Source organism: Podarcis pityusensis (assembly GCF_964106645.2).
Source record: "Podarcis pityusensis genome assembly, chromosome: 4".
In the NCBI taxonomy this organism is placed as follows: Eukaryota; Metazoa; Chordata; class Lepidosauria; order Squamata; family Lacertidae; genus Podarcis; species Podarcis pityusensis.
In genome coordinates, this window is record NC_138027.1 from 31792180 (window position 1) to 31818766 (window position 26587).

The 26587-nt window shown below is 42.1% G+C and overlaps 1 protein-coding gene across 1 annotated transcript in view; it reads right to left on the reverse strand.

Annotated features, from left to right (window-relative positions):
- Positions 1–2252: 2252 nt before the first annotated feature.
- Positions 2253–26587, reverse strand: part of GAP43 (growth associated protein 43) — a 60455-nt gene continuing 36120 nt past the window's right edge. Inside the window, exon 3 of the mRNA XM_081004339.1 lies at positions 2253–3095. Within this exon, the coding sequence (XP_080860465.1) occupies positions 3007–3095 (89 nt within the window). The 3' untranslated portion in view covers positions 2253–3006. The remainder of the gene's footprint in view (positions 3096–26587) is intronic.

A 26587-nucleotide genomic window follows, 5' to 3' on the forward strand; every position in this document is an offset into this window, starting at 1 on the left:
GGGTTAGCGGAGTCTGTAACCTGAAGTGTATGTAACCCGAGGTACCACTGTACTCCTAAAGCTAACCTGTACATAACTGGGATACTAAGCTACTCATTCACAACACCTACAAGCATTATAGGAACAGATAGGTAGCCGTGTTGGTCTGCCATAGTCAAAATAAAAAAATCCTTCCAGTAGCACCTTTAAGACCAACTAAGTTAGTTCTTGGTATGAGCTTTCGTGTGCAAGCACACTTCTTCAGATACACTGAAACAGAAGTTGCCAGATCCTTCTATATAGTGAGAAGGTGGGGAGGGGTATTACTCAGAAGGGTGGTGGGAATGGGAGATAGCTGAGATGAGCCTGCTGACGACTCTTAACGACTGTAATAGGTCTTAAGTTTGGTAATGAATCATTACCAAACTTAAAACCATGGAGACACCTGGTTTGAACAAAGACATTGGATTCTTATCCCACTATACATGACTAAGCCATTTCTCACCTTCTCACCCCTTGCCTTTTCCTGTAAGACCTATTACAGTCGTTAAGAGTCGTCAGCAGGCTCATCTCAGCTATCTCCCATTCCCACCACCCTTCTGAGTAATACCCCTCCCCACCTTCTCACTATATAGAAGGATCTGGCAACTTCTGTTTCAGTGTATCTGAAGAAGTGTGCTTGCACACGAAAGCTCATACCAAGAACTAACTTAGTTGGTCTTAAAGGTGCTACTGGAAGGATTTTTTTATTTTAAGCATTATAGGAGACATATGTTTCCGTCAAATAGTGGGAATTTGCTAATGGCTAAGTCAGATTTCTAGACTATATAGACCCACCTGTTTCATCAACTATAGGTAGTCCCTGTAACTTCTACAGTGTTTTCCTTCTACCACTGCCTAATAAATATTTCCCTCTTTTGCAAATTAGCAGCTAACCAGCAGAGGGCTCTGTAAAGCTACAGGAAGTTGAGACTGAAGTTGCATAGAGCAGGGATGGTCAGAAGGTAGATCGCTGGACAATTTGCGGTTTAACAATAGTGACAACAAAGTGTTTATTTCTCTCTAAATTATGCTGTTAGGATCCCTGATCTGAAATAAATCAGCTGTAGAACTGTACTTGTCCAAGGGGGCATATAGCTCATGGGATGCAGTAGGTAATTGGGTCTGCATTCCCCCAGGCACTATTTCCCACCAGCTACAGTTGCTGGTTCTTGGGGTTTCCAGAAGCCCGAAGTCTGCTAATGCTAGAGATGGACAAAACTGTCATTTTCAGTTTCTTGTTTCTCTAATAATCCGTTCTGTTATCCCCATTTCCACATCAGTGGCAGATTTCCCCTCCCCCCCCAAAAAAAAATCCTTGCGAAAATTCATCAGCATTTTAGGGTGAATTCCCCTAATATTTTGTATGCAATGCCCACACTTTTGCAACCAACTTCTTCCAATACAATGTATATTTCATATGCCATTTTCATAAATATATGCATTTTAGGCATGCTTTCCCCAAATCTACATATTCTCTTATGCATCATTTGGTTGGAGAATTGCATCACAAAATTTGGAGAAGTGCAAATTTCAAAATAAGAAGCAGCTGTATTTTGGCATTCATTTTCAGGAAGCCTTCAGAGATTAATGGGGTGGTGGCCCAGCAAAGGGGGTTCTCTGTGGCAGCCCCTAAATTGTGGAATCCCTACTCCACAGAACTTTGTCTGACACCTTCATTGCACCTTAATTTGACTATCTATCTATCTAAACTCTAATTGTGATTGTAATATTGTTTTAATCTGTTTTAATGGTGTGTTTTGTATTGCTGTAACCTGCCCTGGGACCTTCTGATGATTTCTCCTCCCTCCCTAGCTAACACCTGACATACAATATTGACATCTGTCAGACATTCATTTTCACTGAAAGTATACAAGGAATGGCTAGGTGATCCTGAATCATCCATCCTCTGCGACTTCAGATGGAACAGAAAAACTGTGCAGTATGTGATGCTACATGTACCTTGTTATGTCAGAATGGATGAACCTATGTGCCGTAGTAATTTCAGTCTACTATGTGCATCAAAAATCTGATCCTTAATTGGTGTATGTCAGACTGAAAATTGCACTTCTGTGGCCATTCTTACATATACTGCTCCTTAGAAAAGTTCTCCGCATAAAAATTGAAGCATGTCTGGTATACTGATAACCACCCGAATGAATTTCTATCCACAAAACACACAAGATCCACTGAAATATAATGTGCTACAGAAATGCATCACAGTGATACCATCATAATTATTCTCCTTTATTGTCATTCTGCAGTTTGAAAAAGGAGCCGGGAGTCACAAGTAACGCTAATTGGCACATTTGCTTTATTTTATTTTATTATTTTTTAAAAACAAACCGGGGTTGTATTCTCATTCTGTGTTTTCCTTTTTCTTTTTTTTTCTTTTTTTCTTTTTTCTTTTTTGCTTTGTTTGTTTTGCCTCCTTTAGTTCATTCCACCATCATCATCATCATCACATTGAAAAGGGGAGAAAAGAAAAGAAAAATGTTCATTCTCTTTTTTGTTTTTTTTCCCTTTCCTTAACTCACTCAATAGGTTTGGACTCCTCAGATGAACGTAACATTGCGCACACACTTGGAACAGAGAGAGAGAGAGAGGGAGAAGGAGAAAGAGAGAGAGAGAGCGCACTCGTGGTGGGCAGACAAACACACGCACGCGCAGATCAAACAATTCTGATACAGTGCAAGAATTTTCCCAAAATGATTGGATCATCATTACCAAAAAACTCGCCATAACAACACCAAGAAACAAAATGTTTAAGCCACACTGTTTGACTGGGATTTTTCCTGCTTTTTTTTTCTTTAAATGTTTGCCACACAGAGAGAAAAAGGGTTAAGGGGGGGCGCGGAGGGGACAAGGAAGACAGACAGCCTCAGCCCAAGGGCGAGCGGGAGAGGGTGAGATTGGAACGAGGGAGGGAGGGGAGATACGGGGAAAGAGGAAGGGAGCACAGGGCAACAGGGAGTCATTTCTTAATGTTCAGGCATTTTCTTGGTCCGCCTTGCTCTCGTCTTCTTTCGCTTCTTCCTGCTGGGCACTTTCAGAAGGTTTGGTTTCTTCTACAGCATCTGAAAGGTATACAAACGCAAAGTTGTAAATCCAACCTCGATTCACACATTGAAACTTGTGGAAAAATTAGGTTGAGAGCCATATTTGGATGTTCAAGTGAATGACCTTGAAGATTTGGGTTGGCGGAATGCCCCCCTCCCAAAGCCCCCCCCCCATGTGAAGGCTCCATTTCAGACCTGAGCAGGGAAAGTTCCAAAGATGGCTTCTAAGCACATTTGGCTGAAGATGTGCTATCAGGGTTCTAAGCATATTGAGCCCCCTCTTCTGATTGCATGGAGGACTCCAGTTGATCTCTGCAACTCTGGAAATGGGGCTTTCATGTGCACCTCATCCCCTCTCCACTTTAAGCCTCTACGTGTTCACTTGAATGACTGAGTGAGGCACACATTACTTGTTCTTGTTATAAAGGAACTTCAGTACACTAATTCTATGCAGGTTAGAAAGCTCCTGGGCCTAGCTGTTGTGTGTTTGTGTGTGTATGGATTTAGAAATTGTGTAGACCAATAGTCTTAGAAATTGGCAACGCAGAATCCTTTTGCTTTGTAACTTGACGTGGAACCAGTTTCTGAATTTATAGGAGGTGAGCAAGACCAAGTGCCATATTATTATTATTTGTTAAATTTGTCTACTGCCCTTCACCCGAAGATCACAAAATGGTTCACAACATAAAAATGCAAAATGAGAACACAAAATACATAATAAAAACAGACCAACAACCCCCTTCCATAAACACATTTAAAAGGCCACAGTATTTTAAAAAAAACATTTCCCCTTCTTGCAGAGATGGGCAGAGCCAAAGGCAAATGTGTTTGTTTGTGTGTGTGTGTGTGTGTGTGTGTGTGTGTGTAGCAATGCATCTAAATGCTATCTTTGTACAGTAGGCTAGTTTCTACACACATACACACAACTGTCTCTTTCTTCTGCATCCAGGCACGCAAAAGGTATTATTAGAGTTCAATGACACATTCAAAGAGGTGTGTGAAGCAGAGCCAGTGAAGGGGGTGGCTTGGGAAGAACCCCACTTAGGTGCCCCCATACTACATGTCCTAGTCTCATGCCTTGCTGACTTCTTTATCCTTTCTAGGCATAGTTATGGGAGAAATGGAGATTCCAACAGAAGCTGATGACTGTATGAAACTGGGAGTGATAGTTACGCTGAATTAATTAATTACACTGAGCAAAATTAAATAGAGCAGGGGAGGGGGCATGGCAGAAGGGATTGGATACAGAGGGCATATACAGTATAATAGAAAAATTAAGCTATTACTATTGGGTCACCTCTAAAGACCAAAATAATAATGGAAGCAACTGCAGATAAATAAAAAAAACTAGAAAGTGATCTGGGTGACAGAAACATTTAGTCAGAAGAGATCAGGTTTGTAAGACTGAAGTGAGAAAAAGCCAGGTTTCCCTGAACCAAAGCAAAGGGGCATTACTTGCACTGGTGCCATTGACAGCTCTTCCAAAGTAACTTTGGCCTTTGGGAAATCCCTTCATTTTGGCATGCAGGACTTTTTCATGTCAGTTCACCTGGGAACATGGGACTTTTAATAGAAAAGAATTATTGGGTTTTAGTTGAAAATGCATAGAATTACAATTTGGTGGGCCAATGTCCTTGCACATTCAGGGAAAATGGACTTCCTCCTCTGTCTGTCTGCCTCTAATAGCCCTTCCACGGACTTCCTCTTTGTCACAGTTGGAAACAGCACGCTGCAATACATGGACCATTGTCTGATCCAGGAGAGTTCATCTTATCCCTTTGTGGTTTAATAACACTGCTTCCCAAACCATGGTTTGTGGAAGAATTGTAAATGATGGGCACTCTGGATTAGCTTTCACTCCCAACAATGCAGTAATCTACATTTACTTTCAATACCCACTTCTGCCTCCCCACCCATTCCCAGTTCGAGCAATCTCAACATTTTCTCTCTGCACCAAGGAACAACTTGATAGGTGATTAACACAGAGTTTACTTTTTCTAGTGCATGGAGATTCCAATAACCAATGCTCTTCCTTCACCTGGGAATCACCAGCACTCTTCTGTACCATACTACAGTAAACAAAGAGGCCTTCAGCAGATAAGGCAAAATCCTGCTGGCACAGCTTCTTAAGAACCTTGCTTCTTGGTGCACTTTGTAGTTCCTTGAAAGGACAAGGAGGATGTACACATTCATTTATCAGGAAATGAATGAGTGCTGTGAATACATACAAACTTGGTTGCTATAAAACTGAGTCAGGCAGGGGGGCACCAGTTCCAACTGAGGGCAGCATTCCCAGCTGTCTCCATCTCCACTATGTGCTAATGGCCTGTAGGCTGAGCGCCAAGTCCTTCTGCTGCCCTACATTGGTGAAATTAGGTTGAGTGGATTTCTGGGTAAAAGACAGTCTCTTGGGATCTGCCCAGCCCTCTTTGACTTGCCAGGATTAATTAAATTGAAGCAGACAACAGCACATTGCCACTGATCTTACTTTCTTTTTGTGGCTGGTGGCTTATGGTTTTGTTTTTATATCTGTGGGATCTTTAAATGATCAACCACAGTGCCAGTAGAAATAAATCATATCAGCACTCTAGATTCCTTCCAACAGCCTCAGAGGATTTGTCCTTCATGGTTTTCATATTTATTGTTGACACTGCTCACTCGGAAACAGCCATTACAATTCCCTGGGCACTCAACATCAACCACTTGATTGGCTTGCATCCACCTTGACCTTTGCTCTGACCATTAGGAAAGTAGAACAGTGCTTTTATCCCTGGATCTAAGACACAGCAACTTGGAAGTCAATTGAACTTCACTTTCCTAGAGGCAAGATTTCCATTAGAAAATCTGTGGGCCAAATCTAGCCACATTTCATCAGGTGAGCATTCATCTGTTCCTAGCCTTGTATTTGCCTAGGACTAGTAAAGCTAATGGCTGCATTCACATGTAATGTTAAACTATGGTTTAGCATTATGTTGATGAACCTCCCAAGAGCTCAAGTGAAGTGTCAGGCAGGTGTATTCCCCCTTCCCTTCCCTTCCCTTCCCTTCCCATCCCATGCATCCAGGAAGACTTCTCCTAGTTACGTTTAACTTTCCAAGAGCAAATTTAGCATTATAATCCAGGAATCCTGGTTTGCTTTAAAAAATGGCTAGTTAAACAAGCCAGCTTCATAACCCATGGTTTGAAAAATATTTGCTTCTAGGAACTATCTTTTGTTTGGTGAATTACAATTGCAGCACATCTAGAAAAGAAGTGGGAAAGCCAAGGCCTTGGAAAGAACCTAAGCCAATGATATTTCTCACATAACCCAATATGATTTGTTTCTCATGGTAATTAAGAACAAACAGGCTAATGGCTCTGCCAAGTTCAATGGAGCTACATTAACTAAACACTACATTCTTAAATGGCCACTGGATATCTGCTTGTGTATACCAAAGTCTACAGAAATAATAATGGTGAGATTTTGTAATGGAAAGCCAGGATGTTTTATGGCATCAACATATTAGATGATTTTTTTCCCTTTAAGAATTGATTAAAATTGGAACTTAATGCTATATTTATGTGTTTTTAGCTGTTTTTTTTCCTTCTGGTTTTATTCTTCATCACCTTGAAATGATTATATAGCAGGCTACTAATAAATTAATGTCAATAATATATTCATTTTATTTATAAAAGCATTTATATGACAACATATAATAAAATAGTGGGGGTGGGGTCCTCCATCGAGAAAGGAAAGCTATTTCTCCATCAGGAGATATAGCATCTTAGAAAAGTGAAATATTACTGCTCAATAATGGGGCGCATGTTTGGCACACAGATGTCTTAGGTTCAATCCCAGGATATCTAGTTAAAGGATCTCAAATAGTGCTCTACAAATTTATTAAATGGAGCCCCACTTTTTTCGGGCATGGCGCCTTTGGGGGGCAGCAATTTTGCATGGCACCATACCTGAAAAGAAAATGCTTTTTGTGGGGCCTTGATCTCGCACAGGTCACGTGACTCATGTGGAACTGCAGACCCAGAATATGGTGCCCCAGTTTTGGGCCACGTCATGTTGGAGGGTATGTCTTCCAGTGTAGCCCAATGTAGCAGATTATAAGAATTGACATGTGAAGTTATTGGAGCATGCAACCCTGTGGTCCAAGAATGACAAAAAATGGAAATACACACTGCTTGCCATGAATGCTACCTGGGCCTCCAGTGACAGAGATGGATCTAGGAGCAACCACAGATTACCTACTTGCTCATTTAAGGTGAGTGTATTTCCTTCCAGAACAAGCGAAACACCCAATTTCTGGACATACAACAGAACCTCCATCTTGTCAGCTTTAATGTTTTCAGGCCTTATCCAGCCCATTACCACCTGCAGGCACTAGTTCAGCACCGACACAGCTACATCTCTTTCAGATGGAATGGGGATTTGGGCAGAAGGGGCTCTTCAGGTGAGATGGAGCTGCAACACTAGCTTTCTGGCAGCTGGGTCACTGTTAAGAACATCAGTAAAGCCTGTGTTAATGTTTCTGATTATGGAAGCACAGCATAGCCAACATGGCTACTTGCTTGTTGGGAGCAAGGGGAGGGGCAGGAACGTCAGTGTGGTGCAAATGCACCCGTGGAGCCAATCCATGATTCCTGCGGATGTGTCTGCACTGCACAAATTTCCCACCCACCTCCCTCCTCGAAAACAGCAGTGGCGCACATACCAGGAAGGTAGCATTGTGGCTGCACCCCACCCAGAAAGCCACTTCTGGATTTAGCTTCTCCTCTCCAGGAAACATCTCCAGAAAGCCCATCTCACCTGATCCTTCTATAGCTTTCGTTGTGGTCCTATGCACACTTTAGGTGCAGTAAGTCCCACAGAACCTACTTCAGAGTAGGCATGTATAGGATTGTCTTGTTCATTATGCAACCACTATGAAAAAACTGTTGTCTGAATTTGCTTTGCTTCCTCTAACCTCCCAACTCTGTATCATGTCTCTTTGATTAGAAGCTATGGTTATAAAATGCAAACCACCTTGGCAGAAAGGGGGAATAAAAATATATTTAAAAGTAAAGCAAATAAAGAGCTGAAAATAACAAATTCAATAAAACAGGTTGATTGTCACAGAAGAAATGCATCGTCTTGGGCTAACTGTACTTCAGGTGACCAGTATTTTAGGAATTACCTTGTATGCTCCCCAAAAAATGTATATTATACACACTTTATTCCTTCCTGCCCCACCCACCACACAAAAGTGTTCTCTAATGTACCTATTTTCCTCAACCTAACAGAAGAACAGAAGGGAGGTAGGGAGCTCTTTGTGCTATCCTGAGAGATGCTTGCTGTTTCCTGACCCAATTAAGCACTCTCCAAATCCATCGAAGCAACATCCTCCTGACTTCATTAATCTGAGTAGATGGAGGCTCCGTTTGGTGTTCTTGCACCATCCTTTCCTCTTACTAAAGATTGTGGAATAGAAACACCATCGTGTGTGTGTGTGTGTGTGTGTGTGTGTGTGTGTGTAGTAAATGGCGAGGAGGAGGGAGGCAACACAGGGTGTGTGCTTTTGTATGTAAGGGGTTGAGAAGGGAAGCGAGAGCACCACAGCTCCATTGCAAGGCATCTCTCACTGTGTCTAGACACCAGCTGCCTGGTCGTCATGGAAACCCTCCAACTTTGGCTGATGGGCAAAAGCAGTAATGTCTCTCCAGAGAATTCACTCAAGGGGGCTGCTGGTGGTGGTGGGAGGGAGGTGAGAGAGAGAGAGTGATGCTCTTTGTGAATGTGATGCCTCAACCCTGTTACGACTGCATTCACAGGAGGAAAGACGAGCTCACCCATTCCTCTCTCCACAGCTACCTTCAGCAGAGAGAGAGAGAGAGAGAGAGAGAGAGAGAGAGAGAGAGAGAATATCCCAGGCAGCAGAACAAAATGCCTGAGATACGCCTTGCTGCTCATTTCTCCATCCTTCCCAACTCTCATTCTCTCTCTCTCTCCCCCACTCTCTTTCTCCCATGCTCACACAGTAACACCAGAGCTTCCTCCACCAGCACAGAAACCTTAATTGTACCTAAAGAAAGACCCCAGGGAGGGGATGGCAGAGTGTCAGGTACATTTAGGGCTATTTGGAGGGGAAGGTCTCCCTGTTGAATGCTTGCCTCCCCCTCCCACCACTCACTCTCTCCGGCTCCAGAGGAAATAACACAGCACTCCGCCAACAGCGGTTCTATCATCCTGAAGACACATTTCATCAGCGTGCTTGTTTTATTTCAGTCAGCAGATAAGGGAGCGCATGGAAGTGCAGGGAGCTGCAAAGAGGCAGCGTAGTGTGTGGAGATGGCTCATGGATGAAACCCAAAGATTCACTCACATGCAGGACTTGTAGGTGAAGAATCTCCACTTGGAAGCCCCTGAGCCAAATCTGGCCAGCTCTGTAGCTCTGAGGGCAGCTCAGAGGTAAAAGAAAATAAGTGGTGACTTGGGGGAACGGACAGTGTTCTGGTCCACCATCCTCACCCTTCTCCCTTGAGTGTTTCTACCTAATTGCTGACAATAAGAGTTGGATGGTACTTTGGAGATTGTCTAGTCCAGTGTTTCCCAAACTTGGGTCTCCAGCTGTTTTTGGACTGTAATTCCCATGATCCCTAGCTAGCAAGACTAGTGGTCAGGGATGATGAGCTTGTTCAATGCAAGATCTATAAGGCTAGATGGAATGATCATGTCCCTGACAGGCAGCCATCCAGTTTATGCTTAAAAACCTTCTGCTAAGGCAAGTCCATCACTTTCAGAAGCAGCCTGCTCCACTGTTAGGTATGTTTTCCTAATGTTTGTCATGCCTGGTCCTGATGCCGAGTCCTTGATGGACAAATTGGACACTCCACAGGTCAAGGGCAGGTTGTGGAGCCCTCCAGTGTGGGACCAGCTGAGGAACCCTTGGAGCTGTCAGAGGAGGTGGAGTTATCCCATGGTCCATGAAAACACAAGTAACAAAAGGCTCTGGCATAAAAGAGACATCACAGCATGCGTCTATGGATCCTGAGTCATCATGTGGTTTGTGAGTAAGGGGTTCTACTCATGAGTAAACTACCCCTGAAATTCCTTTACCACGAGCAGCTGGGGATTGGCAGTAGTGGTCTAGGAAGCAATACATCTCTCTAATTCTGGTGGCTTGTTTGACTGTGGGGTCTCCTCACCTTTGCTTCTGGTACATTTCGTGAACCTTGACCAGAGGCTGTTTTAGAGTAAAACAACCAGTGCAGTCACACTGGGCACCATGCTAAAGGGGGTGCCACAACAATGCTGTAGAACATTGCATGAGAGGCAGGGGGTTCCACATTTTAGCATTGCACAGGTCACAGCTAAAATTTGAGATCTGATTCCCTGTGCTAGATCTTGGCTTGTTAAGACTATAGTACACCCTGAACACTGTTCTTTGGGGCTTTTACCTTAAAAAAAAAAAAAAGCTCTGATAGACTGTGGTAATGTGTCATCAGCAACAACAAAAAGGAGGGAGGAATCCAGAATGCAGCAGAACAACATTTACTGAAAAGTTCAGTCAGAAAAGTTCAGAGGCAAGTGGAATAATTGTTTCAAGAACAGTTTGATTGTCGAAGCATGTGATTCTAATGAGCATGCCGTCACCGTTCAGTATGTGGTTCACCTTCTGTGGTACAGTCACTTGAGGCATATGTTGTTTTGAGTGTGTCCACAGAGTGCAGGAAACATTAGGGATCTGAAATCTGCCAAGATGGAAATGATTCAAAAGAGGCTTTCTGTGCTAAGTGCTTTTATGTGTGCGGGTGGGTTGGGTTATAGCCTTCCGAAGATCCGTTCTCCCAGACAGAAGCACCTGCATGATATTCCTACCAAGTATGGATTCTGACTTTACCATAACTACAGCTGTGAAGTGTTTTTCACAGCTTGAATTTGCAGGCATGGATATGTTTCCAGCTGTGGGTTGACATCTGGCAGCTGGCAAGGAGATGTTGCATGTACAAGTGTTTAAAAAGCTATTTCTACCCCATGTGGTTGTTCCGCAAAGATTTTTTTTTCCTAGCCCTTTGGAGTGCCTATTTTTAAACTCTCAATTTTTTTCTGAGAGAAGTATGTGAAGACTGGTACTAATGTGAATGCAGTCTCAAGTGCTGTACTCCATGAAGGACTGGTCAATGTTTTTACACAGTTGAAGTCGACACAAGTTTACCAAAATGAGACAAAAAGAATCTTCAATAGCTGTGGGATGCTTCCTACAATATACATTTTATGGGTGTGTGCATGCATAACAGATTTTTTTAAAAGTCTTTAATAGTCAGCAGAAGGTGATTAAAGATGGACCACCTAAACTTCATGGGACAAGGTATTCCACAGTTTGCGTTCAGCCAATGAAGAAGCCCTAACTATTATCACAGCCAACTGTGCTTCTATGGGACACAAATAAGGGCCTCACTACTAGATTTTAGGTAGCAGGAAGGCATACCCTCCAACATTTCTCTGATGAAAATAGGGACTTTATTATTATTATTATTATTATTATTCCCCACCCATCTAGCTGGGTTGCCCTAGTCCAGGCATGACCGAACTTGACCCTCCAGATGTTTTGGGACTACAACTCCCATCATCCCTAGCTAACAGGATGGTGGGAATTGTAGTCCCAAAACATCTGGAGGGCTAAGTTTGGCCATGCCTGCCCTAGTCACTCTGGGTTGCTTCCAACATATAAAAACATAATTAAACATTAAAAAACTGCACTATACAGGGCTGCCTTCAGATGTCTTCTAAAGGTTGTATAGCTACTTATCTCCTTAACTCAGGATGAGAATAGGGATGTCCTGAGGAAAAGATGGACATTCTGGGATCAAATCAGAAACCAGGATGGCTTCTGTAAATTCGGGACTGTCCTTGGAAAATGGACACTTAGAGGGTCTGGGAAGGCTGAAGGAGGCAGTCCTTTATGAATGCTGGACCCAAACAAATAGTTATGACCTTGCCCCGAAATACCACTTCAGTTGTAGTCTTCCAGCTCCATAGTCAAAAAGCAGCATGCCATTTATGAGTCACCTAAGTGGCACTCCTTCAGTAGGCCTTAAAATCCTGACTGCTAGGCGTTGCCATGGAAACAAGAGGTGGGGAAGGATTCATGCTATGAGATGGTATTGATCCCTACAAGAGAAAATGACAAAATTGGGATGGGTGTTAAAATGACATCCAGAATCCATTTTTCCATTTTCTGTACAAAAGAGAGAGAGATTGTGCCATTGTTACCATTTTAATGTAATTATTAGAGTTCCATCTTGTCTCCTGAATCAAAGATTGCTTGTATAATACTCAAACTAAAGGCAGAAACCATTTGGTACAGCCCTGTAAGTGGAAGTTTTTAATGTTTGACGTTTTGTTATGTTTTCATATGTGTTGGAAGCCACCCAGAGTGGCTAGGGCAATCCAGCCAGATGTGTGAGGTATAAATATAATAATAGTAATTTATTATTATTGACTCTCACCTGCCTTCCTGATGAAATATATCAATAATGATTATGGCAATATTAAAATGATAATATTAAGACCATGTGGACTGCCGACTGCATGTGCTTATTTACACATCAATGTCTTTAAAGTGTTTTCGATGCAAGAGATTAACAGTGCTACACCTCTGGGAAAAAATCTCACAATTTGTAACTTACAAGAGGAAAGTTCAGCACCCTGTATTTTTCTAAATGCTATACAAAGCACGTGGTCATAAGGAGCAGATGCTTTTCCACTGCAATCCTTTTTTCCCCTTTTGTGTACAGGATTTCTATAATAAAAATTACTTGATTAATGAATTCAGTTTGAACATGAGAACTGTTGAAGGCCTCAATGAGTGGAGCAATAGCTGCAGTTCCTTAATTATCAGCAGATGGCACTGTTGCTATTTTCTCACTAAATACTGTGCAATAGATGCCTAAAATGTTGCTCCAAGGAGCATACCAGAACATCTGGTTTCTGATGTTCTGGATAACCTATAGCTATGAGGTTTTTCAAAAGACGGTGCTCCATCACCAACCTATATCTCTCATATAAAGGAGGTGGCCAAGATGACTTTGCCTGTCTCTGCAAATTGGCCAACAATCCAAGAGATAGGCTTGCTTGACCTCCTTTCACCTCAGTGTGTATCTACAGATACACACAGACTTGCAATAGCACTAAAACAAGTTTCAGGAAGAGAAGAGTCAACTGGTTGTTTTCATAGTTGAGAGGAAAAAGGGGGGAGGATAAACAGAGAGATCTCCTCCTCCTGATCTAAGGACAAGCTTAATTAAGGGGAGCCCTTGCTAGTTAAAGGTAAAGGGACCCCTGACCATTAGGTCCAGTTGCAACTGACTCTGGGGTTGCGGCGCTCATCTCGCTTTATTGGCTGAGGGAGCCGGTGTATAGCTTCTGGGTCATGTGGCCAGCATGACTAAGCCGCTTCTGGCTAACCAGAACAGCACACGGAAACACTGTTTACCTTCCCGCCAGAGCGGTACCTATTTATCTACTTGCACTTTGACGTGCTTTCGAACTGCTAGGTTGGCAAGAGCAGGGACCAAGCAACGGGAGCTCACCCCGTCGCGGGGATTCGAACCGCTGACCTTCTGATCAGCAAGTCCTAGGCTCTGGTTTAACCCACAGCACCACCCGCATCCCTGTGGTTTAGTTACTCCTATGTAAAAAGAGCAGGGCATCCCAACCCAATGGTCCAATACCTTGTCATACAAACTTGCTTTTATTTATACAAAACCTCCACCCACCCACAAAATCTTTTCACTGCAGGGGGGAAATGATGTGAAATCAGTACAGTAGTGTTATATCTTCATTTAACTCCCTGTGGTCCAGAAAATTGAAACAAGTGCACAAGATGTTCACAGAATCAAGTTTTCCAAGCATCACTCTAGCAATCTCAGCATGAACTAATAGGTGACTGTGTCAATATGTGTCTGTTTCTTCATTCAAAGACTTGTCCCACTACTTGCTCAAATATTGTATACTGCTGTTTTCCAGACTTTATTCTCGTATTGGTAGCAGTGACTAAACGGATTCTGATAGACCTTGGATAACTGAATGGAATGGAATCAGAAAATGTACAGACACACACCACATGCAGTGATAGGTCTACGTTACTTTGCTGTAATCCACTGCTATTGAGCACTGTATTGCTCCCACAAAGGATAGGCCAGTCATTTGGCTCTTCCACCCCAATACTGCACTGATCTAGAGAAGATGACCCACACAATCAACCATGCCCACATGGCTGTGATATCCACATGCTTCTGGAGTATGGGGAAATGACTTCCGTATCTCAGCTGTGTGTAAAGGGAACTACACTAACATAGGTATGAACAGTCAGAAGTTCCCTTAGAACTACCAAAACATTAATGTCAAACCAACACAGTGCTCAGTAACAGAGCCATTAGCATAGTGTGCAATGCTTTGGGAATACTGTGCTCTGCCATGTGTCTTACTGCTCTTGAATGACCAACTCTGGCCAAGAAAGTAACCAAGCATTCATGGCTGTTCCCTACCCTCCCTCCATGAAGTTTTCAGTAATGCCAGTGAAGAAATCACACAACATTCGTGTACCACCAGAGAGACAGATTGACTATAAGTATCACTCGTTATTAACATAATCAAATCAAAATCCAGTTAGTCGCTGCGTTCCATAGTTTCTAATTTAACATATTGCAATTGTATCACCTTGGTAGGATGTGTCAGTTAAGGACCAAACAACAGATACACCAGACCAGACCTGTGACATGAAGTTAGGAATATTCATGCAAGCATATTAGTTTGTCAAGGATGCAAGCATTATCACTGACTAACATAATTGCTTATGAGGACACAGCATCAGCTACCTCCTCTCACTAATTACCAGCACTTGCAGTTAAGATGGCAGAGGTCAAAATCAGTTGCTTCAGCTCTCAGAGTTATTTGACTTCTGCCATGCAAATGGATTAAAATATGTTTTTTTTTAGCAGTTAATTCTGTGTCAGTGTGCCTTAGTAATAGATAAATAAAAATGCCATACTTTAAGACTGAAATCTGCTACCCATCCAAAAACAGATTGCCCCTACAGGGTCCTGACATTAAACCTCCAGTAGGACCTCAGTAGTTCATGCAAACTGTAAGTTATCTGTTGGGGCTGTCAGTGAAAAAAGTGGTAGTGATGGTAGCTGTAATAGTTTGAGCACCAGTCCTTTGACAGTTAGTGAGAAAGTCCATTCAAATATATTTTTACCGTTCTTCTGCTCTTGGTGCTCCAGCTGCCAACCCTGGTTGGTTTAAAATTACTCCCTAGTTCAGGCTCCCACAACCTGAGTTCCTCCAGACCTTTTGGACTACAACTCCCATCATCCCTGACAACTTGCTATGCTGGCAGGGACTGATGGGAAATGGAGTCCAGAACATCTGGTGGGGTACTCAATTGAAGAAAGCTGCTCTAGTGGCACTTATAGCAGAGTCTTAAGCATGACTACTCAGACCCTTTCATGATGACACTCACTCCTTTCAATGCTACTATTAGCTCAAGAAGTGCACCTGTCCCTCCTACTTCAACTCCCATTGAGTTCAATAGGGCTTACTCCTAAGTAAGAGGTAATAGGATTGCGGCTTTAACCAGAACACAACACAATTACCACACTTTGTTTACAATCCACACAGACAAAATGCACACACTCCAACTTCAACAAAATCAAACGATTCACATAGCTCAGCTTCCAAGGGCATATCTCAGAAAACCCACCACTGCCCTCAGACACTGCAATAAGTACTTATGGAAATACACAATGGCACAAGAGGTTTAATCCTCTTACCCACCATGATCATTCCTGCATCTGATAATTCTCAAAGGGAAACAACATGTCCTTCAAGAAGAAAAAGCAAAATCGTGAAAGGTGTAAGGAATTTGAAATGAATGCATTTGCACTGTCTCTTGTTGAGCCAAACATGGCAAAACAGGAAGGCATGTTCAGCTCTGATGAACATCCCATACAAGTCTGAGCCCAAGTTAGGTTGGCCTGGTTAAAGCTCTTTTACTTTAAATAGCTGTACAGAAGAGGGAATTTCAGCAGGTGTAAGTTTCAGTCGAAAACTGATCGCCGAAGAATTGATGCTTTTGAATTATGGTGCTGGAGGAGACTCTTGAGAGTCCCATGGACTGCAAGAAGATCAAACCTCTCCATTCTTAAGGAAATCAGCCCTGAGTGCTCACTGGAAGGACAGATCGTGAAGCTGAGGCTCCAATACTTTGGCCACCTCATGAGGAGAAGACACCCTGGAAAAGACCCTGATGCTGGGAAAGATGCACAAGGAGAAGGGGACAACAGAGGATGAGATGGTTGGACAGTGTTCTTGAAGCTACCAGCATGAGTTTGACCAAACTGCGGGAGGCAGTGGAAGACAGAAGTGCCTGGCGTGCTCTGGTCCATGGGGTCATGAAGAGTCGGACACGACTAAAGGACTAAACAACAGCAAGCTTCAGTCTTCTTCCCAACTAGTAAATGTACAGAAGTACTGTCCTCTTTTTCACCTGGTCACCCTAGACTTGGCCCCTAAAACACAAGCTGAGTTCTGTGAATGATGTGGCAGGATGGTGATCCATAAGACAACCTTAATTAGATTGTTTTCCCTCCGTGAATAACTCCCACATGCCCAGCTACAAAGGCAGTGGTTTTAATGCTAGCATCTGATGGCCTTATACACCCACTCTGCCAGACATATTAATTGCTACCCCCAAAAGCCCAGAGAGGGAATAGTGAACTCTTGTGCTGAGTCATTGAAGCCCAGGTGTGAAAATGTCATGGTAATTACTTCTGAGTCATGTTAACAGGTGCATTTAATTAGTTCTGGCCCCTCTTGAGAGGAGGGAGGGCAGAGAATTGAGGGATACATCAAAAGAGGCTCTAGTGAGAAAATATAGGTATAGGCAACAAATTTTTGGTTGCAATGTTTCTGCAGAAATTCAGTGGACCATTGGTCCATCTAACTCAACATTGTTTATAGTCACTGGCAGCTACTCTCCAGGGTTTCTGCCTGAAAATGCTGGGGACCTAGGACTTTCTACATGCAAATCAGATGTTCTGTAGAAGTGCTACAGCCTTTCTCCAGTAAAACCATCTATTTTTAAAATCTAGTTAGCATGGAATTCACACTATTCTATTCTGATGAGATTCATAAGGTACTTTAAGTATCCCATTTATTGAGGGAAGTGCTTGGGGCCATATTTTAAAAAGACTAACAGTGGAATCCTATGCATGCCTATTCAAAAGTATTGCCCACTCTGTTCAGCTAAGTATATATAAGGTTGTAAAGTTAGTCCACATTCTTCAGAAGCAGTGTAAAAGGTTTACAGAGAAAGCAGCTGCTTCTGTTAAACAGTATACTAGTCTTACATGATGCGGCAAGAGCCAGCTGAGTGGACAATGCAACTCACACCCCAAAGCCATTCATCAGTTTTTCCCATGGGCATTTGTATGTCCCAGTATCTTCTTAAATGAATCTCAAAATCTGTTATGAAGCCCTTTTTCAGCACATGAAAGACCCTAATGGAGCTGTAATGTACTCAAAAATGAGACCTGTCTCCTAGAGCAGCTTTGCTGAAACCTGATGTTATGATGCCCCTTTGATAAGGTGGGCTTTTGCTTTAACAAAATAAAGGGATAACTAGGACTTACTCATCTTGTATTGAAAGTTGGGACAAGGACTGTATTGCCATACCACAATTTTACAATAAGACAAAGGACTACATGTGCCTCTCTTGTTTCCGTATTCATGGAAAGACTATCTAAGCTTATGGAGCTGCTGTAGATGTTCGGAATAAGTGCTGGCCAGTATCTGGTTTGTTTGTTTGTTTGTTTACTCTTCTGACCCTGGCATTCACAAATTGGAAGGCACTTGTGAATTATTCCATAAACAGATGTTCTTAGCCCAGGTGCACTTAGCAGGGATGTTCCGCTATGGACCTTTATGCTGTGAAACAGGTGGAAATGCACATTACAAAGTGTAGCCCATATAACCTTGACTGTTTTCTAATGGATTTGCTCCTTTGAGCACAAAATCCCAAAAGATATTCTAGCAGCTTTTGGTTTTCATCTGAAATGTTTAGCCTATTAGATGCTGGTATTAAGGGATTGTGTTACTGCTGTAAACTACATTGCCATTTCTCAACTGTACACAACAGGCTCTCAGGTCTGCACAATGCACTATATCTCCTGCCTTCTCAAAGCTTAATTCTGTGCTTTTAAGAGCTGCATGTGTAGGTTATTTTGTGGTGGGGGGGGGAAACCTCTCCAGGTATATAGTTATCAGACGCTAGCTTGAAATGCAGGTGTTGGCAATCTTATTGCTGATATTATAACAGGTCTGATGATATTTAATTGGTCTTATTGTTTCAAATTTTGAATTATGGCGCTGGAGGAGACTCTTGAGAGTCCCATGGATTGCAAGAAGATGAAACCTATCCATTCTGAAGGAAATCAGCCCTGAGCGCTCACTGGAAGGACAGATCATGAAGCTGAGGCTCCAATACTTTGGCCACCTCATGAGAAGAGAAGACTCCCTGGAAAAGACCCTGATGTTGGGAAAGATGGAGGGCACAAGGAGAAGGGGATGACAGAGGACAAGATGGTTGGATAGTGTTCTCAAAGCTACCAGCATGAGTTTGACCAAACTGCGGGAGGCAGTGGAAGACAGGAGTGCCTGGCGTGCTCTGGTCCATGGGGTCACGAAGTGTCAGACACAACTAAACGACTAAACAACAACAACACTGTTTCAAAAATCTCTCCCTTCTGATGCTAGAAATACCTGTTCTGATGTCACCTGTTCTCACTGGTGATGGGCCAACCAGGGCACCCTACTCATATGCTGACACAAACAAATCCAGTTGCATTTGGACACTTTCTGGCAGATATACAGCTTAATCAACTTATACATGTCTACTCAGAAGTATCCATTATTTCAAGGCACATATTCCTATAGTCTCTTGTCTTGTTTATTCTCTATCAACAGTCTGGTTAAACTGTGAAATGCAGATTGATCTTGAATATCTAACATGCAAAGACTAGCATGCAATTGGTGTTCAACTTGGAACAAAACCACTTCACTGTGACCTAGACAATTTTAGGCAGGGGTAGTCAAAGAACAAGGAAGGGTATGTGCATGTGTGTAGAAACTAGCCAACTGTACAAAGTGGAGGGATTACATTTGTTGCTCTGACCACTTCTCCTTCTGGCCCCACCCTGCTCACTGGTGTGTGGCCCCTGAAAGGTTGCACAGAAAGACATGTGGCCCTAATTGTGAAAAAGTTTCCCCATCACTGCTAGAAATTCAGAAACTCTCACCCATAGGTCAATTAACAAAGCAACAAGATTCTCAATCAGCAATTCAACCTGAGTTTCAAGGTGTAGAGAGCCTGGCCTCACTTGCCAATTTCTAAGTCTACCAGTTTACCAGAGTCCCATAGGTTTTTCTCACTAGCCTAGCCAAGCAGTATGGCACCCATACAGAGCCAACTGAGCCTGTTGACAACCACCCAGATCCCAATGCAGACTTAATTAAGCAAGACCTTACTATTTTCAGTTAACATGTTCAAGGGAAAGTAGATTTGGAGTATAATCAAGAAATAAAATGAAATGTCGATTCTTAAGAGAGGGCATGCTCCGGATAGACAAAAGGCAAAAGTTATCTTATGTTAGAAGTGAAGATATTTCCAGATGATTCCTGAAGTTAAAAATCAATTCCCCTTTCCGCTTCCCTGGAAGAGATTTTGATTAACATGGCAGCATGTTCATTCCACCAATAACAAAAACCAGTATCAGGACCTGGGATAGCACAGATCCCCCTTTAGGACACAGAGCATAAACAGCAGTAGAGAGAATGATTTCTGAACTTCTGAACTATCCTTATTTAGAAGTTGTGGGACAACATTTCTATGGGTCCAGCCAGTCTGCTGGCTCTTCTGCATTAAAAGAGTATCTAATTCCCAATCCCTAGCTCTCAAAAACTTTGATCGAGCTGATCAGAGACAAGCATGTTTGAAGCTATTTCCTCACTGGGATGCAATTAATATGCAGGTTCCTAGGAGGATGCGGAAGCTAGAGACATTGACTGGTTGTTGTTGTTGTTGTTGTTGTTGTTGTTGTTGTTGTTGTCGTAGATTTTAAAGAAGAATCCATCTTTGTGCTGAAGTCTGTTTTGCTGCTCAGGTTACCTGGGGAAGATAGATGAGAGCTGGCTTTGAAGTAGGGGATGAGAAAACCCCTTTGGAACAAAAGGGCTACATGATGAGAGTTGCTTTCTCTAAGGGTGATCTTGGTGATGAGAGATGAGATTTTTACAGTGAAGAATACTTATGGTAACTAACTCTGCAATCCCAACCTCACTTACCTGTGAGTAAGCCCCATTTCATTCAATAGGACTTACTTTTGAACAGACATGGGATCGTGCTGCAATAACATATTCTAAAAATATTCATTCATTCATTCAGACAGTCAAGGCTTTTATATGGTATCCATAATATTTATCCCAGGGCAGTTTACATTGTACAATAAAGCTGAGTAACTACAGCAATATAATATATACAATTAAACAATTAAAATCAGCAAAATTTGAGATGATTAAATGCCAATTAGATGTGAAAGCAACAGCTAACATAGCATCCTTCCAATATTTAACATACTTCCAATTAAAATGGCTGAGAGAGTAAATGTGTCTCAACCTGATTCATAAAAGTTAACAGAATGGGTGCCTGGCGACTCTCAAATAAGCTGGAATAAGACATGGGCTGAGTGACATCATTTGGTACTCTACTTCAGGCAGAAAACTGACTTAGGAAAGCCTAAATGGTTCCGTGTCTCCTTATTAAGAGACATAATTTAAAAGGGGACCAAGGAGGAACCATGTGACTTCCTTTTTTAAAAAAAAAAAGATATTTATTGAAATTTTTTTAGAATTACAGAAAAGAACACAGCAGAAAAAGAAAAAAGAGAAAACAAAGAGAAAACAAACCACATCAAACAATGAAGATTGAAAAAAACAAAAATACACCACAAACAGATAAAAACAAATCCATCATTCTCGAATCCTCAACTTTCATTACCTTCTTTCTTTGACCTCCTCCTCCTCCCTTTTTTTGTATCCTAGTTATTAATTATCGCAGCAAATCCTTTCCATATTTCATAATATTCTGTCATTACATTACCTTAATCTATTTTCATCTTATCTTATAGAAAACCTTAAAACTTAAAACTTAACTCTTATTTTTACCAACTTCTCATAACCATAATATTCTTACCTAATTCTTTAGACATTTTTGCTAGAGCCAAGTAATTTCGTTCCAACATTTTTCTAACATTCATCAATTTTATAAAACAATCCTAGTAATAAAAAGAAAGAAATAAAAACAATCCAATCTTCATCCAGCATCCCTTCCTCCTGGTCCCGGGTTTTGTCAGTCCTCTTTATCCCATTGATCTAGCGCATTAACCTGGTAACCTTATATCCGAGGTCCTTAAGTCTCTTCCATGTCCCTTCCGCAGCTCTTCTTCATATTCTCCTTTCACTCGTGGGAACTCCAGCTTAGTAATGTTTTTGACCCTTTTCAACAAATCAGCCCCTTTTCCAAAGTCCAGACTAAACTCCATGTGGTATTTAAAAACATGTTTCAGAATCCCTCCAAGATTAAGAGCCCCCACAGCCCCAAACATCTCACGGCCCATTGCCAGACTTGGAAAGTCCAAACATCCCTGCATAGGGGGGTCTATCCAACCCCCCATTTCCAAACCAGTCCAAACCTTATCTTTCCAAATCTGGCTTTTTCCAAGTTCATTTGTCAAATCCAAAAGCTCATGTTCCTGCAGGGCCACAGCTCCCTCCATCTCTGGCGCCCAAGATTCAGCAACATCCTCTTCTCTTATCTGTTCTGTCAGGGCACACTCCTGATTTAATTCCTGGGTGGGCTCCATATAGTTTCCCACTGCCTGTTCAAAAATTCTGACCGCATTAGTCATCAAATCCGTATTCTCATTTAACTGTTCCAGTAGGGCATTTGTTTTACAGAGAGCACACAACAGAGCTTCTGAATACATTGTCCTACAAGGTCACAAGTCTATTTCCCACAATTGTAATCTATAACAGCTGCAAGCTCCCTGGAATTAGTTACAGTTTCACAGTCTCCCTCTAGGGGGAAAACTTATATTTGTTCTTTCTTTTAAGGACGAATCTAGCAACAAAGTTTCCTTTTTGAGATATTTTGTCGATATTTGTTCCTTTAAAATGCGAAAGGGAACAGTGGAATCACTATGTTTCTCTTCTTTTAGCTATCTGTCAAAAGCGTTTATCTCTGGTCAATGAGCTTCAAATGTCAGTCCTGACACCCCGCTCCAGGATCAGGACGGTGGAAAGTTACTTTACTTTAAACTCACTTCTGCAGGTTTAAACAGTCCGAAAAAGATCCCCCTTCTTCTCCTGCTTCCGAAGGGGGGTTCAACAATTTTAAATGATGAAAGTTAATCTTTTACAAGCAATTTTCTGAGCTCTAGTTTACGTTGTCTTTGCTTTATTCTGTCTACAAAGAAACGGAAGGCTGACTTCCTGTTTAGACCTTCCCGTTTCAGTGCCAAATTGAAGTAAATTTTTAAGTCCAATTCCTTTCTGCTCGCAAGTCCTTATTTAAAGTCCAATTGTCCGAAATTTAAGTACTCACAGGTGATTATTTTAGAAGCCAAATTGTCCCAGGAAAAAGGCAGCGCTCTCCGGCAATGGCTATGCGGCTTCGCTCCACGGAAAAAGCAGTTGACTCTCAGCACCGCGCCACTTCCCCCTCTTCGCTTCGGAGCCCGTTAGTGGGTTCCTTTGTGGGTTGGAGGGGACGCTAAGGGTGCCCGCCGAGTCCCATGGTCACAGGCTTCATCCGCCTGTGATTTTTAAAAGGGTCCCCGCTTCGCCGTAGCGGAAAAGACCCGTTTCGCACGGAGCTAGTCCCTCCAGATCAGAGGGAGTCCGCCATTGCCGATGGCGCCACCCCGGAAGTCCCGGAAGTCCTTGGGAACAGTCAGCAAATCACCAGGAAAGCCCTTCTGCCAAATGTCCAAAGCCATGACTAGGGAACCTGTGAACCACCTTTTGCTGTTTAATTATTCTGGGTAAAATTCAAGGTAGCACTGTGGTGGTCGTTCAGTCTGTGCAAGCGTTGCAGCTTGCCAGATGGAACAATCACCCGTCTCCTACATGTGCGGTTCTGGGGGCGGGGTTCTTCACCCCACTCCTGAGCCAATTATGGGGAGTGCATGGGAGGAGGAGAGTGGGGAGCCCCATTGCAGAAACCACTGACAATGTGCAGGATTTCCGCTGACACAGTTTGTTAAGTGAATCCCATCCTTAAGTAATCTATAGTCCCCTTTTCAGAAAATTTCTTACAAGGTGATGAAAAATGTTGTTAAGTTAAACAATAACAGTATTATAAAAATGCTGCAGTAATACACAAATAATAATACAAAGTATTCATAAATAAAACAAACCATCTCCCATCAGCCAGCATGGTTAGGGATCATGGCAGTTGAAAGTCCAGCAATATCATAGGTTGCCGAACCCTAGTTGTAATACCAGAATATGGGGAAAGCACTTATCACTCCTTGGTATTAAAAGTGGAAATGCAATCTATGAGAGGGAGGGAGTATTTGCAAAACATTCGTAATTAGCAATAAAGCCAATAAACATTCCTGACCAGAAACAAACAGGGAAGAACAAGGAGTTCCACACTGGATTTCATTGCACAGGAGAATGCAAGGTTGCATATGATTTCAAGTTTAGACATACATGTGGCCCTTGTTATACAGAGCTTGTGAAGAAGGAAATTACACATTGCATAGCTAGATTGAACATTATAGTTAATCCTTCCATTGCCATCACAGGGGAGCCAGTGTGTTTGCTCACTTAATAGAAATCAGTGCATAGATCTCTGGATTAATGCAAGTGAAATTGGAATAGGCACTAAATTTGCTCAGTGTGATAGCAGCTACAAAGCATCGTGTTTCAAATACTCCGATAAAATGGTCACATTAGAACTAGATTTCTTCATACATTTTATATTACAGCTGACATTTCCTGTATGCACAAGTGATACCCAAAGTAGCTGAAATGTGTCTCTTTACCACTATCCTGTATGAAATAAAATAGAGCTTTTCAAACATTTTGGAAACCATCTACAGAGATCCATGTCCACCAGGAAACTGAAAGTAGAATGGAATAGTTATCCATAGGTTCTTGAGATATACAGACCCCTAAAACAACCTGAGAACGTGGCGAAACAGAGAAAGCCTTAATGTAGAACAATGCAGCAAAGATACAGTGCCACATTAAAAGAGAGAGAGAGATTTTGCCAGCTTTACATGCATAATTTGACTTTCCTGAGTACAGAGGCATACTTTCTTCTTCAGATAGCTATGTAACCCTTGAGATCATTGTCACATGAAAACCTGGCCTTTTCCAGCCAGGTGATCTACCCGAAATTGTCTTTTTATTGCTTTAGAGCAATAGCTGGTATATATGTGATAACTTTGCAGTGACTTTCAGAACAATCATATCTTCAAATTATGCCCAGCAGGCAGGATAGGACCTCATGATCTGGCAGAGGACATCACTGTGCCACTGTAAAAATCTTTATGCCAGCACAGAGATACTTAGGCCTTGGAAGGACATTGATCCTGGTAGAGCCCTTACACAAGAGCAGTACCACCTGCACAGTGGACATGAAGTGTGAGAGGAACCAAGTTAGAATCCTATGCTCACTCAAGGCTCCATCCCACCCCTTGAGATAGCGCACGTTATGTGCACAAACAAGGTAGCCTGGTGGCTCACAAGTTGACAGAGAGATAGCATCAGTAGCATAATGGAACTCAGAATAAACTGAGCTATTTTCTGAACCTTAGGGGGAAGCAGTTGCATTTTCCAAGTTCAGTAGTGATCCTTATATGAGAAAGGTTGAGTAAATTCCAAATGTAGGGACTATCTTTACAGGATAGAAGAGAGGGAACCTGGACTTCCTATACCATGCACCTCCAAACTCGGCCCTCCAGGTGTTTTGGGACCACAACTCCCATCATCCCTAGCTAACAGCCCAGTGGTCAGGGATGATGGGAATTGTAGCCCCAAAACATCTGGAGGTCCGAGTTTGGGGATGCCTGTCCTATGCAATATCAGTTTTAAGCAAGCATTTTTGTAAAAGATCAGTGCATGTCCACATCTCTACAAGAAAAAGTTGCATGTTTCAATCGCTTCAATGGATCCCGCACAAGAGACATTCCAGCTCAGTTGTGCCAGATGTTAAGAAATAAAAATGATTATTATAATTGTAAGTCCTGAAGTATCTTGATTATTACAGTAACTTAATGCACTAGGCAATTCCTGCATACTGCTCGATTTCAGATGACATCATGGTTTCCCAAACATAGGACAAATAAAGGGAAGGGTATGTCTACTGTCAATGTCACCCATGAGATCATGTCCTTGAATTAGAAGATTGAGGCAGTAACTATAGGAAGATTTATTCCAGATGAACACCACTGCAAAAATGTGGGCTGACCTGCATTTACTTTTTTGTAATAGTGGGAGCCAAGTGTGCCTTGGAAATTAGCCAGCCAATGATACCATCTTGTAGCCAACTAGATTTATTTATTTGTTGGCAGCCTTCCACTACCAATTACAGTGCCAGCCTTTGCTCACTGAAATAATAATGCCAACGATTTTTAGAGCAAGTGTCAGGCATCTCTATGAAGACTCAGGAAATTCCTACGAAAGTTGAGGTCCACCTTTCACACTCCAAGCCAGCTGTCATTGGCCCCTTTAGAGAGTAATGCATGGTGTATACCATAGAGCACCCTCAGGTCATTAAGGGGAGAGAAGGAAAGGATCTACTTCGTGGGAAGTGGATTAAAGGTAGGCACCTGACTGTGAAGACAGTAGGGTGGAGCATTTATGAGGTGAGCAAGCACCTTTTCATGGTGTGCCATGAAAGCAGTTAAGTGGCCCTGCTCGCCTTTCAATTATAGTTTAAAGGGAAAGTGAATATTCACTCACCCAATCTATTTTAATTCCACTTTGTATCCAAGAGGGCCCACAAAATGGCATCATCGGTAGACACACACATTTTTATTCCTGTCTTCATTTCACAATTTTATGAAATGTTTGGACAATGTTAATTTAGAGCCAATTAAGCTAAGCAAACATTGATTTTTGCTCAGCTTAATTCCAAGCAAAAAAAAAAAAAAACCAATCAATTTTCCACTAATAGCTCAATCAGCTCAATCAATTTCTCACTACTATCCTACAATTCATTCTAATATAATCAATCCTATCACTTTTTGTATTGGCTTTGCAATGGTTTTGCTACTATGATCCAAAGGGTAGAGGAAAGCCCTCAAACTTCTCATCTGTTCAAGGAAAGATAGGTTTTGTTGCAGAATTCATGGTCTAGTTTTAATAAGCTGAGTCAGCTGTGTGAAATGGAGCATGATCTCCAGGCTGG